This window comes from Heterodontus francisci, chromosome 17, assembly GCF_036365525.1.
Source record: "Heterodontus francisci isolate sHetFra1 chromosome 17, sHetFra1.hap1, whole genome shotgun sequence".
Classification (NCBI taxonomy): Eukaryota; Metazoa; Chordata; class Chondrichthyes; order Heterodontiformes; family Heterodontidae; genus Heterodontus; species Heterodontus francisci.
In genome coordinates, this window is record NC_090387.1 from 47,091,506 (window position 1) to 47,107,460 (window position 15,955).

At 40.1% G+C, this 15,955-nt stretch overlaps 1 protein-coding gene across 1 annotated transcript in view; it reads right to left on the minus strand.

Annotated features, from left to right (window-relative positions):
• The window catches only part of itfg1 (integrin alpha FG-GAP repeat containing 1), a 296,337-nt gene that overhangs the window by 5,399 nt on the left and 274,983 nt on the right, over positions 1-15,955 (minus strand). Inside the window, exons 15-17 of the mRNA XM_068049376.1 lie at positions 12,682-12,806; positions 11,497-11,579; positions 5,108-5,225 (exon numbers count right to left, since the gene is read on the minus strand). Coding sequence (XP_067905477.1) covers positions 5,108-5,225; positions 11,497-11,579; positions 12,682-12,806 — 326 coding nt within the window. The remainder of the gene's footprint in view (positions 1-5,107; positions 5,226-11,496; positions 11,580-12,681; positions 12,807-15,955) is intronic.

A 15,955-nucleotide genomic window follows, 5' to 3' on the forward strand; every position in this document is an offset into this window, starting at 1 on the left:
GGTCGCCGCACTACAGAAAAGATGTGATTAAGCTAGAGAGGGTGCAGAAAAGATTCACAAGGATGTTGCCTGGTTTGGAGGTCTTGAGTTATAAAGAGAGATTGGATAGGCTGGGTCTGTTTTCCCTGGAGCTAAGGAGGCTGAGAGGGGACATGATAGAGGTATATAATATTATGAGAGGCATAGATAGGGTAGATAGCCAGAGTCTGTTTCCCATGGTAGGGGTGTCTAAAACTAGAGGGCATAGATTTAAGGTGAGAGGGAGGAGGTTTAAAGGGGATCATAGGGGTAACTTTTTCACACAAAGAATAGTGGGTATCTGGAATGATCTTCCAGAGGAGGTGGTGGAGGCAGGAACAGCAGCAACATTTAAGAGGCATCTGGACAGGTACTTGAGTGAGCAAGGCATAGAGGGATATAGAATTAATGCAGGCAGGTGGGATTAGTATAGATAGGCATTATGGTCGGCATGGACGCGGTGGGCCGAAGTGCCTGTTTCTATGCTGTATGAGTCTATGACTCTAAGATTAAGCACTGCATGATTTGGGTGGGGAAGTAGCAATACAGATCACTGACCGATCTCGCAGCTCCCACTTCCTTGTGCTGTGCTGGGGCCAAACATTCCACCAACCAGAAAATTTTCTTGACTGTTCCAAATCAGTAATATTGCTTTTAAATAAATGCACTAAAAGAAGAAAATCTAAAATCGTCAATAAAGCCAATAAACAAGAGTCATTAAGTTAAATTTGTTTGTAAACATGGACTGTTAAATCAGTGAAAAACCAAGGCCAATAGTTGTTTTTCAATATTCATCTACCTTCAAAGTTTTGAAGAGATGTTTTTCTTTAAATGCTCTGAAGGACACTGCTCCTATCGGGAATAGGCAGTCTATTGTCACTGCAGTGTGTAGAAAAGCGGACTACATCATCAGACTAGCAATGAACCATTTTGAATGCTTGGGAAAACAAAATTCTCCTGAAGTCTGAAATACGGTTTCATTGGTACTAGTAGTTCCCAGTACCTCTTTCTAAGTAGCCAGTCATCAATGTGCCTAGATCGTGACCATCTTCAGGCTTTTCAATTAGTTCTGTACTCAGTCAATACTTACATATGGGCACAACCCAACATGTATCTTTAGATTCTGATCAGGAGCAGGAACGTTGGCTAATTTGAACTTTGCTCATGCAGGAATTTTAAATCCAATCATTTGCCCAGCTGAAAATGTTTAGATAGATCACTCTCAATGGGTGAATCCCAACTTAGACCTTTATGATAAAAGCAAAATACTGCGGATGCTGGAAATCTGAAACAAAAACAAGAAATGCTGGAATCACTCAGCAGGTCTGGCAGCATCTGTGGAAAGAGAAGCAGAGTTAACGTTTCGGGTCAGTTCCGAAGAAGGGTCACTGACCCGAAACGTTAACTCTGCTTCTCTTTCCACAGATGCTGCCAGACCTGCTGAGTGATTCCAGCATTTCTTGTTTTAGACCTTTATGATCCTTGGAAAGCTTTCGGCCATGTGCCCAGGTTAAAAAAGAAAGTTCTATTGGTTAGATGTTTTTAGCTACTGAACATAGCTTATGCCTCTGTAAGATCTCATTCTAGACTTTGACGGCGGTAGATCACTGCATCAGTCCTTCTGTCAAATTTGAAATATCAAATTAATTTACAAAGGCAAAGAAGCATGCATGAAAAAGTCATAGAGGGCACTGTAATCTAGTGGTTACGGTATTGGACTAGTAACCCAGAGTTCATGGGTTCAAATCCCACCATGGCATGTTATGGAATTTAATTCAGTAAATCTGCTAATAAATCTACCACTGCCATAAAAATCCAACTGGTTCCTACCCAGTCTGGCCTATAAGTGACTCCAGTGCCATAATATGTGGTTAACTCTAGTGGTCCTATTACCTTCTCAGGAAACTAGGGCTGGGCAATAAAGGTAGAGTTGCCAACACCCTTAGAACATATTTTTAAAAAAATTACCTATTTACAGTAGATGGGTTTCCACTAACTCAAGTGAGCAGAATAATGAAAAAAAAATTACAACTAAGAATAAAGCTAACTTTACAAAAAAATTCTCTGAATAACATTTCTTTTCCTTGAATTTCTTACAACTGTAGGAGCCTAATTAATCGTACAATCTTCAATCTTGTTTCATTCATTTAATGGGGCGTTGACCCAAAATCTGAATACTTTGGTCACAGAGTGTTGCTTCAGGCCTGTGCTGCAGAATTCCCAGAAATCATCATTTTTTTTTGAGGGGTATAAGGTGGTGGGCATTTGTCCTACTGTGTGCTCTTTGTAGATTGGCAAGTGTAGAGTGAAGCAGGGATTAGATCGGCAACCATTTCTGATAGCCATCACGAACCATCTCTACAGCATTGACAGAGCTAATCTTTGGTCCTATGTTATTGACGCTTCTGTTGCATTTCAAAGTCAAGAAAGTAATGGTTACACATGCATACATGTCATTTGGATTTCTGGCTGACTTAAGGGCACGCACTGCCCCTCTGGACTTATGCAAGTTCTGATGCTTTTACCGTTGATCTCAATGATTTTCTGTTCAGCTTTGGAAACTTGTTTTTTAAATAGACCTACCAGCTTCCGTTGTTTGCATCTCCCAATATTAACCAACATACTAGTATTAAGATTGTGCAAAAAGTTGATGCTTTTATGAAGTCTATGCATAAAGCATGAAATGTTTTTTCTGGCTATGCCAGAATAATGAAATATGACTAAAATGCAAAACAAACAGTCCATATTTATGACACAAATACTTTGCGCAATGGCTGGCTAAATACTTAGCTAAATGCATTTTGCACTGCTATCATCACAAAACCTTTAATTATAGAATGATACATCGGTGAAGGAGGCCATGTGCCAGCTCGTTGGTAGAGCTATCCAGTTAGTCCTACTACCCTGCTCTTTCCCCATAGTCTAGCTTCTTTTCCCCTTTCAAATATTTATCCAATTCCTTTTTGAAAGTTACTATTTAATCTGCTTCCATCACCCATTCTAGATCACAACAATTCGCTGTTTTAAAGAAAGTTTCCACTATTATCAAAACCCTTTATGATTTTGAACGCCTGTAGCAAATCTGCTCTTAACCTTCTCTGATCCAAAGAAAACAAACCCAGCTTCTCCCTGGTACCATCCAAGTAAATCGCTTCTAAATCCTCTTTAATGCCCAGACATCCTTTAAAGATTTGTGTACCTCCCTTAAAATTGTATAATATTGTTGAAATTGCCTCTACTCAAATACTATTCAAATAAATCTATCGTTATGTTTAGAAAAATCTTTATAAAGTTACAATAGATATTTGCAAGACTTTAACCAAACATTACTGCTTGCATTTTAAACATCCAAAGGAATTTCTATAATTCTGTGGAATTTTGCCTGACCTACTCCTGCTAAGTACAAATATTTCAGACTGCTGCAGTTTGAAAAGGCTGTTTAATCAGTAACATAAGTAAAAGTATCGACCCTGCGAGTCTCTCATTCTTTGGAAGAAACTGCTCCACATAAGAATCCTGATTTCCAGTCTCTGTCTCCAGGAATTTGTTGTAAATAGTTAATCAAGCTGTTGCTGTATACTACTGCAGTTTCTGGGCTGAATTTTACGCCGCCCCAGCGGGTCGGATGGTGGCGTGGGGGTGGCGTAAAATTGAGCGGAAGGCTCTGGGAGGCCTACCCGGCCCACTCCCGCCTCCGGTCAAGTTTACAGCATCGGACGGGGGTGGGGGGAAGGGAAAACGGCCCGCTCACCCGAGGCCAATCAAGGTCCTTCACTGGCCACAACAGCCACTTAAGGGCCCTCACCCGCCTCCAAGGGTATTTTACCCATGGCAAGCAGGCGTGCTGGGGACGTGAAAGGCCGCCCAGCGACAGCTGCCGGCCTTTCGCCCAGTGGCGCTGTGGGACTAAGAGCTGCCGGCCCGCTGATTGGCCGGCAGCTCAATGAGGCGGGACCCTCCTCCCTCGAGTGGGTGTAAGTCCCGCCTCGGGACAATTAAAGCCCGGGGACCCGTAAAATGCAGGACGGATCCCCGGGCTAGGCGGAAGCGGGAATTTCCATCCGCTTAAGGTAAAATCCAGCCCTCTGTTTCTTCTGCAAAAGCAAGAATAGGTCAAGCTGGGGATTATCTTTTATATAACACAGGAAGGCATAGTTTCGTGGATGCCATCCCAATTTTGTGATTTCAAAAACATCTTAAAATGGACTTATTCATAATTATTTTTCTCACTGGCATCTGGGACTTAGTCCTGTGTTTTACAGGAAATTCTTGGTTTGTGGAATAAGGGGAACTGAGTATTGCTGAAAATAGATACATTATGGTGGTCAGTAGAAGTGATATAAGGGCACCCTAAAAAAACAGCCTTACAAACTTCTGCATTGCAGACCATCTCTCTTGGGAAAAACTGCAGCTGACCAGCCCATGTGGCGTTAAACACTGAAATTTGGTTCAGCATGTTCCAAAGGTTACAGGGATTAGCTAGGCTGAGATGACAAAGGCAGGAAGGAGGGTTTTAGCAGTAGATGGGTTATGGCAGGAGTGGAGAAGGGCAATGTTACAGAGATAGAAGTAGGCAGTCTTCAAGATGGAGAGGTTAAGGGTCAGAAACTCAGTTTTGGGTTGAACAGGACACCAAATTTTCAAATAGTCTGGTTCAGCCTGAGTCAGTGTCCAGAAAAGGAATGGAGCGGTGAGGGTACACAACATTAGGACAACGGCCTTCAAAGTGACTGCGGGTCACAAGTTTATAACCCTATCTTCGGAACATGCTCCTTTTGATATAGCATCAGTGAATTCACTCTAGTAGATAACCTTGCTATTTACCTTGTGCATAGTTCCAAGAAAGGTTGCTACATAGCAAAATAAAAATAGTAATTTATCAGCAGTCCTGTACTGTTAAATATTGAAAACACCACCAGTAATTAAGGTAAATGAACATAACTGTAGTGCATTGATGTAACCATGATAAAAATCTAGTGATTCATTGTAAATGTGACAGCTTGAATACTTCTGAAATAATAAATCTGTTGTATAAAACCCCATTACTGTGCATTAGACATAAACATTAATTGAAACCTCAAAGAAGTACCTTCTCTTGCCAGTGTAAAATGCCGATTATAGCCAAAATGAAAACACACACTCCAATTAAGGCTATGGCTGTAAGCAGTACAATATTACTGGGGGTCAAATATAATTTGGCACTCCAGCTGTGAAAAGAAGAAAGGAGAAGAAATTAATGAAGTTAGCATTTCAATGAGGCAATATTATTATTTTTAAACTATTTGGAAAATAAAAAAAAACTTGTATATCCAATACTGTTCTTAAATTTAGATCTATTGTTGCCCGATATTTTCTTCCGTAATGTATGCTCAGTTATCGTACTAAATCGACTTGCCTTTTTTTTGAGGTACAGAGGGATCTGGGTGTCCAGGTACATGAATCACAAAAGGTTGGTATGCAGATACAGCAAATGATTAGGAAGGCAAATGGAATATTGTCATTTATTGCAAGGGAAATGGAACATAAAAATAGGGATGTTTTGCTACAGTTGTATAGGGTATTGGTGAGACCATATTTGGAGTACTATGTACAGTTTTGGTCTCTATTTGAGAAAGGATATAAATGTGTTAGAGGCAATGCAGAGAAGGCTCACTCGACAGTTACGTGGGATGGGGGTGGTGGTGGTGGGGGGTTATCTTGTGAAAAAAGGTTGCACAAGTTGGGTCTGTATCCACTGGAGTTTAGAAGAATGAGAGGTGATCTTACTGAAACATATAAGATTATGAGGGGACGTGACAGATTGGATGCTGAAAGGATGTTTCTCCATGTGGGAGAGACTAGAACTAGGTGACACAGTTTAAAAATAAGGGGTCATCCATTTAAGATGGAGATGAGAAGAATTTTTTTTCTCTCTGAGGGTTGAGTCTCTTTGGAACTCTCTTCCCCAGAGAGCGATGGAGGAAGGGTCATTGAATATTTTTAAGGCACAGTAGATAAATTCTTGACTAACAAGGGAGTCAAAGGGTATCAGGGGTAGGCGGGAAAGTGGAGTTGAGGCCACAATCAGATCAGCCACGATCTTATTAAATGGCAGAGCAGGCTCGAAGGGGCCTAATGGCCTACTCCTGCTCCTAATTTATATGTAAGTGTGTTTGTAACTTTTTTTGTTGCAAGACTAGAGACGCTAGGATTTTTCGCAGAGCAGAGCAGATTGAGAGGAGATTTAATGTGTTGTATGTAGTATGTATTGTATGTCATGAGTCTCATTAAAAAAAAGATTACAATCATGGAAGAGAGTAGAGGAGGCCATTAAGCCCATTGTGCCTGTGCCAGCTCTTTGAAGAGCTATCCAATTAGTCTCATTCACCTGCTTTTTCTACATAGCCCTGCAATTTTTTTTCCTTTTCAAGTATATATCCAGTTCTCTTTTGAAAGTTACTATCGAATCTGCTTCCACCACCCTTTCAGGCGATGCAGTCCAGAACATAACTCGCTGTGTAAAAAAAAAAAATCGAATTCCCCTCTGGTTCTTTTGCCAATTATCTTCAGTCTGTGTCCTCTGGTTACCTATGCTCCTGCAGTGGAAATAGTTACTCCCTATCGACTTGCAAAAACTTTGATAATTTTGATCACCTCTATTAAATCTCCTCTTAATCTGCTCTGCTCTGAGAAAAATCCTAGTGTTTCTAGTCTTGCAACAAAAAAGGTCCTTGACCTCAACATCCTTGCAAACTACTGCCCCATCTCCAGACTCTCTTTCTCTCCCAAGTCCTTGAATGTACTGTCGCCTCCAAAATCCATGCCAATTTTCCCCAGAACTCCATGTTTGAATCCCTCCAATCAGATTTCCGTCCCTGCTACAATACCAAAACAGTTCTCATCAAAGTGATAAATTACAACCTATGTGATTGTGACAAAGGTAAACTATCCCACCTCATGCTTCTTGACCTGTCTGCAGCTTTGATGTGGTTAATCACACCATCCTCCTCCAACATCATCCAGCTGAGTGGGACTGCACTCGCCTGTTTCCATTTTTAGCTATCTAACTGGAGCCAGTGTATCACCTGCAATGGCATCTCTTCACGCTCCTGCACCATTACCTCTCGTATCCTTTTCTATTTCTCATCTATGTGCTGCCACTCGGCAACATTATCAGAAACACAGTGTTAATTTTCAATGTATGCTGACGACATCCAAAACCTCTCTCGACTCTTCCACTGTCGCTAGATTATTCGACTGCTTGTTCAACATAAAGTACGGGATGAGTAAAAATTTCCTATTAAATATTGGGAAGACCAAAGCCATTACCTTGCTATAAACTCTGTTCCCTAGCAACTGACTCCATTCTTCTCCCTGGCAACTGTTGGAAACTGAACCAGACTGTTTTCAACCGTGGTGTCATATCTGATGCCGAGACGAGCTTCTGACCACATATTCAAGCCAACATTAAGCCCACCTATTTCCACTTCCGTAACATCGCCCTTGCCTCAGCTCATCTGCTGCTGAAACCATCATCCATGCCTCTATACTTGGCTTTACCAATGCACTTTGGGTCGGCCTCCCACATTTTATCCTCTGTAAACTTGAGGTCAGCCAAAACTCTGCTGCCCATATCTTTATTCACACCAAGTCCCACTCATTTATTACTGACCTATACTGACTCCTGGTTAAGCAACGCCTCGATTTAAAAATTCTCATCCTTGTTTACAAATCCCTCCCTGGCTTTGCCCCTTCCTATCTCTGTAATCTCCTCCAGCTCCACAACCCTTCATGATTTTTGTGCTCCTCTAATTCTGCCCTATTGAACATCCCAGATTTTAATTGGTCTACCATTGGTGGCCTTGCCTTTAGCTACCTAGGCCTAAGCTCTGAAATTCCTAAACCTCTTTGCCTCTCTACTTCCTTTATTATGTTCCTTAAAATCTAACTCTTTGACCAAGCTGTTGACCATCTGCTCTAACGTTGCCTTATGAGGCTCGGTGTCAAATTTTGCTTTATAATGCTCCTATAAAACACCTTGGGGCATTTTATTACATTAAAGGCGCAATTTAAGTAAGAGTTGTTGTTGACATAACTTTTGTCCCTCAACCCTTGTAGCATTGTAGTAAACCTCCTCTGCGCAGTTTCCAAGGACTTGACAAATTTCCTAAAGTTCTGTGCCCAGAATAGGGTGCCACACTCCAGCTGAGACCTAATCAGTAATTTATAAAGGTTTAGCATAACTTCATTACTTTTCTATATTAACTGCAAAGAACAGTTATTACTAAAGGTACAAACCCCCTGTTTCTTTTATCTCCCCGAAAGGTATTGACTGATGAGGAAGTAAGATACCATGGGTGCTGATAATGATTCACTACCTTTCCTAGATGGCTAGGCTTCATGTGTTAACAGATCATCCCAGTTCCTATTCGCTGGACCATGGAAGACTATTACAACCTTGCGTGCACCTTTCAGGATGAGTCACTGGATTGTGATCAGCAAAATGATAATGATATTATCCTCTCTAATTTTGGAACAATGATACCAAACGTAGAGCTTCCATCACTGCCCTTTGCGATCACTTAACTAAGCACAGACCAGAGACTGAACCTGGAAGTTGCCTGATCTGTATATCTCATCCTCACAACATGTAGTGTATTTACTCACTGAGTTTCAAAGTGTTGTGTTATTTTGCCCTGGTCTCATTATGCTACACAGCTTCTACAATTTGGAGGGAGGGTGGACAACCGTAAGTGACTTCAGGGGGACATAAACTGGTCTGTTGATTGGAAAGACAGATGTCCGAAGAAAGTTAATGCAGAAAAATGTAATTGGAGGAAGAATAAGAAGGAATATACACTAAATGATAAAACATTAAAAAAGGATTTAGTGGTAAAAATATACAGTTCTTTAAAAGTGGGAGGACAAGTTGATGAGAATGTTTAAAAAGCCACACAGAACCCAAGGCTTTATCAGTAGAAATGTACTGTATAAAAGCAAAGAGGTCACATTAAACCCATACAAATTATTGGTTATGCCGCAGCTAGAATTAGAGTCCAGGTTTTGGGTACCATACTTTAAAGGGAATAGGGTGCAGAACAATATATATTTTAGACACCCAAACTTTCATTTTCTTAGTGGTTTATTCATTACTGGTTTGCCATGTCTGTTCGTTACCATATTCATGCGTTGTTCCACTTTCTTATTTGCATATTTATTTTGTTTCTTGTGTTTTTTCTCTTTCATTTCACATCTGATGATTCCCATTGCTATTTTACTGCTACTTAGTCAGCATTCACAGATCCTGCAAAGACTGTGAAGCTCTGATATTAGCTTTCGATATATATTCTTCAAGTAGCAACATAATAGCCCAGATTTTGCAGTCAGTGGGGAAGAGCGACACTCGCTGTACATTGCACTCAAACTTTCTGTGGGCTTTACACTGTCATTTGTGGCAATTAGAGAACTGAAACTGTGCAGCACCCTCTATAGAGAATCTGTGACCTGCGTGAACAGTGCAAGCAACGTTATTGAGGCACAAAGGCTGGAATTTTACAGCCCCCAAATGAGCGGACTGGTGGCGGGGGCATAAAATTGAATGGGAGGCGGGGTGGGGCATTCCTGAGCCCTTCGCTCCCTCGCTGCAATTTTACGCAGCGTGGCGTGAAAAAGCCCGTCCCAGGCCCTTAAGTGGCCAATTAGCTGGCATGTAAGGGCCTCCTCCCCCCGCTGCGGGTATCTTACTCTCGGTGACTGGACAGAAAAGGCCTCAAGAACCTCACCAGGTAAAACCTGGCGGCTTTCTTGTGGCTGGGGAGGAGGGCGATGGGGGTGGGGGGGGGGAGGTCCTCCTGATAGGGCACCGTGTGCCCCACGGAGGGGCCCCCCCCCCAAAGCCCTAATCGCCCAACACTACCCCCCCACACCTAACCGCAACCCCCCTTGTCCTTCCTATTGCCTCTGATGGCTGGGTGCAGTCCCAGCAGTGGCCATCGCTCCTGGTGGGGCTGCTGGGAATAAGAGCTGCTGGCCACTGATTGGCCGGCAGCTCCATTATAAGGGACATCCTGCATCAAGGAGGTGGAAGTCCCGCCCAAGACCAATTAAGGGCCTGGGGAGCGAAAAATCTCAGCCTGGCTCCCCAGGCCCGGCGGCGGCTATCTCACCGCCAACTTTTCGACTGGTGGGCGGGACCTCCCGCCCAACGTAAAATTCTGGCCAAAGAGTCCAAACCAGGAAGTGTAAGTTGGAATATTTAATTCATTGTACAAAAAGCGAAATAAAGAGAGGAAAAGATAGCATTGAGAAAGATAAAAGATTCAGAAAGAAAAAGTAGAAAAAAATTAATCTTTTTAAAATCTCCAACATTAAGTAAAATCTTTTGGAATGACACTCCTTACTTATAAAAGTAATTTTTCAGTGCCGCAGAGATTCTTTAGCAGTAATTAAAACTTACCATGACATTAAGCATTCACTCAAACTTGAATGAATATGCCCTAACATTTTCTACTGTACTCAGTGACTATCTAATGGGTAAATACTGCAACATGATGCTGTTCATGTATTTTAAATGCGGAGTCTCCGTGAGGTACAAATACATTGCAGCTTCTGGAGCAGCAACTTGGACAGCGACTTCCTGATTTCCACATTTAACTACACAATTCCAGACGTTAGAAGTTGTTGTCACTAACAGCAGAGCATACCTACACAAAAAGGATTGCAGCAGTTCAAGAAGATGGCTCACCACCACCTTCTCAAGGGCAATTAGGGATGGTCAATAAATGCTGGCCTTGCCAGCGATGCCCATTGAATAAAAAAAATGAATCCTCAAAAACAATGAGTGCTGATAGCGTCACTGTTACTCATACCCTGCTTGAGCAAAATGTGGTTCAAGATAAGCATATAAATTATAATATTTTAAATCAGAATACAGCATCTTATTTTTGTGATTTATTCTCAATGTACCCTAATTAATACAAATGTCGCAAGTTCACCTGACATTATTTCCCATCCAATATGATACAGTGACTAAAATGTGCACTCTTGGGAAACTTTTAAAATAATATGGCCTGTTGTGCATAAACCTAAGACAAAAACACTGTGCAATGTTCAGAAAGGTCCACACTCTAAACCAATGACTGCTAAATTAGACAACGGTAGCTGCTAACGTAGAAATTACCATGTCAGATAGTAAGTCACTTACTGTTAGAAAACTAAAGTATTCTTTGAAATATTCCTTATATTTGTTACTACTGGTTTACATTATTTACAAATGAATAATCGCACAGTGATTCTAAAGTAACATATACAGATATTAGGAGGAATGGTCTGATTCTAAAGTCACATTTACAGATATTAGGAGGAGTGGTCTGACTTTCTGGGCTTCTGTCAACACAAGATGACGGCATTTTTAAAGACACTTGTGTTAACTGTATTTCAAGAATAGACTGACTAAGGTTTCAACATTTCAGGAATATAAAATAAGTTTGCAAACTTTACCTTTTTGGTGAGTTATGAGGATATGGAATTACTATAAGTTGAGAATTTGGAATGATAGCTGTCCATTCTTGTTTTCTTATAGACTATCAGAGAAAAGAAATAGAAAATAATTAGCAGGAAAAAATTCACCTCAAAATGCAGTTGTACCTTCAAACTAAGAGATTATTTAACAGCACAACATGTATTTACACAGCACGCCTTACACGCAGAAGATTTCGAGACAGCTTTATAATATTCATTAAAATAAACAAGCAAAGCCACCATTGCATGCATCCAATGTCCCTAAGAATCTGGAGTATCAGAACAATTACATTTACTCTGTAAGACATGGACAAAGGGTGGATTACTTTAGGAGGAGTGGAATGGGAAGTTGCTAACAAAATGTATATGTTAAATATTCCTAAAAAAAAATCAAGCATCAATTCGTTATTTACTATTTTCTTATAGATCAGAGATGAAAAAAATTGAAAATATTTAAGCCCAGTTTCCCTTGCAACGCAGTAACTTGCAGTGAAGTTGAAATAAAAATAACCACACCATTCTTACAGGCTTCCAAAAAGCTGGTTGGAGTGGAATCGGCAGAGGTTTGAAAAACAACATCAACCAGTTCTCCCACTCAAGAATGATGCGTGGTGAAAAAGAACCTAAAAAGAGGTATGAGCAATTTTTAAAATTTAACTATTTAAGAATCTACACAATCAAGTTTTTTTCCCCCCAAGGCTGCATATAATGACATCACAAATCCTGACCAGTTCGATTGGCTATTGTCAATCTCACCTGGAGACCGCACTGCTTTAAGTGACACGAATTGAATTGGCACTCAATTTGTATGATGTAATTATCCTCCACTCACTGCATTTTGCTGGAGAAATAATAATGCTTTTATCAGGAGACTTTGCTGCAGTTTCAGTCATGAGTTGCTTGTTATAGTTTGTAGAAACTGTTTAAATAGACCCTGTTTGCTGTAAATTCTGCCCCACCTTCAACCCTGTGGCTGAACCAGTGTACCTCATTGGCTGACTCCGTGGTGTCACTAAATACTCCTTTATTTAATTTTTAGCACTTTGCATCAAGATTATTTGAAACTTGCACAAATCTGAAATCCATACTAAACTCAAAATAAATGGAAACATATCATCACATAATGACACACAAAACTATATACCATCACTGCTGGATTATTACCTTTTCTCCATGAGGACGAGGAATGCCAACATAGAGATGATCAAGAAAGTTTGCACTACGTCCTAGACCAAGGACTACATAGGGTAGCTGTAGTGCAAAATGTGCTGATTGGCTGAGTTGTCCCGCTGCAGATAGATCAGATTAAACAATAAAAATTCAAATACAAGAAGATACAGATGGTTGGTTGACATGAAATTTCAAAATGCCTAACTACGAGATTCAATTTCATATAACTTCATTCTTCCCTAACAGGAAATGTTTTATTATATCTCGTCTTTTAAATGAAGCTTTCCTTTTATTTCTTTTTGGAGCATACTTTATGCCCAAAAAAGGGATAAACAAAGGGAAAACCTCATATAATGGGAAGGTCAGCAGACAGATCAACTCTTACCACTATTCTGCACCACATTCTGTTCATACTGCTAAATTGTGCAGAATAGTGGTAACGGTTGATATATTTGCTGACTTTTCTTATTGTGGAGAGAAACCTTTGGTCTATTTAGTAGCTTTTTCTAAACTATCTAGATATGGCTAAAATCTTACCATGCGACAAAATGTAGACATTGATGTTGATTTAGAGGCAGCAACTGCACCCCAATTGGAGATGATACCTGTTCCTTGCTCAGGGCCAAGGTAGGTGCATTACCAGTGGTCAAATTTCCCGAAAGAAGCCAATAACATATTTCATACACAAAATTGCTTTATATTTGTCACACCCATGTCCTGCCACTATGTGGCATTACCTTTATTAGATGTTTTTAATTAAATACATGCCAATCACTAAACAGAAAATAATGGGCCAGATTTTGCTGTAGAAATAACAGTGAGGCTAATGGCGTTGACTGTTATTAAAGTATAAAGTCGACAGCAACTTCTGGTGACCGCACATTTGTAGCTAAATGTGGAAATCAAGAGACTGCTGTCCGAGTAGTCTTGCCTATTCAGATGCTTTGTTCTGACAGTATTTTGCTGAGAGACTTGGCATTGAAATACATGGAAAGGTGTGAAGTTGCAATACTTGTGTGATATATACCTGTTAAACTCACCAGAAAATGGTCATTCCAGTTTAAGAATTTTTTTTAAATGGCATGTTAAGTCTTAATTACTGCCAAACAACCTTTGGCACAGCAAATTAACTTCGACAAGGGTTGAGTCACATTCCTTCAGATCTTAATTATTGTTGGAGATTTACAATGATAAAACATTATTTTTCCCAGTTGTTCTTTCTATCTTTTAATCCCACCTTTCTTTCCCCCTCTTTATTTCACTTCCTGTACTCAATTTGAAAACGAATTAAATATTCTAGCTGATTTTTCCTGCTTCAGACGGTGCTGCTCATTTGCAATTCTTCAATCTGATTGGTTAAGGAGATACAACAGTTGCGCCAATGTCGCTCGTTAAGTTTTGTTGCAAAATCCCATTGAAATTCTGTGTGCAAGTACAAGCGGAATGACAGCTGGAGCCGTTCATTCACTGTTAAGAGTGAAATCCGGCCCATTGTTTAGCAAGTAGAAAGTAAATTATTTCATTAATTTCCTCTTTAAATTTTGGGAAAAAATATAACCAGTATGCATTTTACAGTTTCAAGATACAGAGACACATGTAGCAAGTATCATAAGATGCTATTTTATTTTAAAATCATTTCTGACTGAAGATCTTAGGTGTGCTTATACTGCTTTACAGGGTGTAGTGTCGGCAGCATCCAATGTACAGATCTCATGCAGCCATCTGTAACCTCTGCACATTACTCTCCTTCTCCCTTACTTCATTCCCGCTGAATGCCTTAACCACGGCTGTTGTTACTGTTGATCTTGACTTATCCACCAGCCTCCTTGCCGTTCTCAAATTCCACCCTACACAAACTCCAACTTAACTAACCTGCTGCACCACCTGCATCCTGTCCTGCTCATCCAACAGCCTCATCCTTGCGATTGGCTTCATTACCCCTGAATGCATCAAATTTGAAATTGTTTTGACCATGCTTTCAGTTATCTCTCAATCAGTTTATCTTTTATGAACCACCTTGCAACATTTTCAGTCCTCAAGGACTGCAAATTATTGTATTTGGCTCTACTTAACATATCAAATGTGGGCTAGATGGACCCAAGGACCTGCCTGAAACTTACATGGTTACTATGTAAAGGCTCAATATTTGAATTTCATTTTTCTTAATGCAACAATATATTGTGATCAGATTAAACTGGACCAATGACAGAAAAATTACTTTCCTGCTTTTAGAGGGGTAAATATATTATATTATATTTTATAAGTAGTGCTTGATTCATAGAACCTATTCACCATTCAAGTATGGACATGGTCGTTGAGGGATTGTTATAGGCATGTCTGCAGCAACTGTTTACACATAAATAAATAAGGCAGCTTCCCGCACCAAAATACTGCAGTATCCCCAATATTCAGTGAGCAAGTCCCAAAGAGCTTTTTAAAGAACAGAATTACACCAGGCTCAGCTACATTAAACTATTCACTTAGATAAAAAGTCTGTTAGACCATCTTGACAATCTTTAAATCACTATCCTTAGTGGACAAAATAAATAATCAGTCTGGTATCATAGAAATGTTTTAATTGAATTCCATGTAGAAATATTTCAGTAAACAAAGTGGTTGTCTTGATTAGTTGTATTTTTTTCCCAATGTTCCACCATCTCAGTGTTTTACATGTTGGTGCTTCTGTCTCTGCTCTGCAGATTCTGTCTGACAAATGGTTTTGTGTAGGTGTTCTTTCAACCCACTCTCATCTGTGACTGTACAGTTATCCCTGCTGGTGCACTGCTTCATTGCAGCAGCTTTTGTGCACAATTAGAGATCAACGGCTGTTCTGCAGAATGAGTCACCAAACAGCAAACCCAGATTTTGAAAAGCAGACTGTGTTCGTCTCCAAACCTGGCAATAAAAATTAATAGCAATGCAATCTATAACATCTGGCAGAAGGTTAGGCACAAGTCATATGAATTATGCTTTTCCTAACATTAACCATGGTAGTTTTTTTGTGGTGGGTGGGTGAAAAGACAGGGCAGATAAAGAAAAGGGAGGATGTTGTTATATTATTGCTATAGATTTAGTGATACCCTTTAGCAAAGCCCTGCATTAATCCTCTGTGATACTGATTGGAAGTATTTCAGGGACCTACCCTTCTTAACCTATTTACAGAATACAGACTACCTACGATCACAAGATAATTATGGACGAGGAAGAACATTTAACCAATCTTTGTTTAACAATCCAGAAGAAACTGACAATCCCTCCACCATTGCAG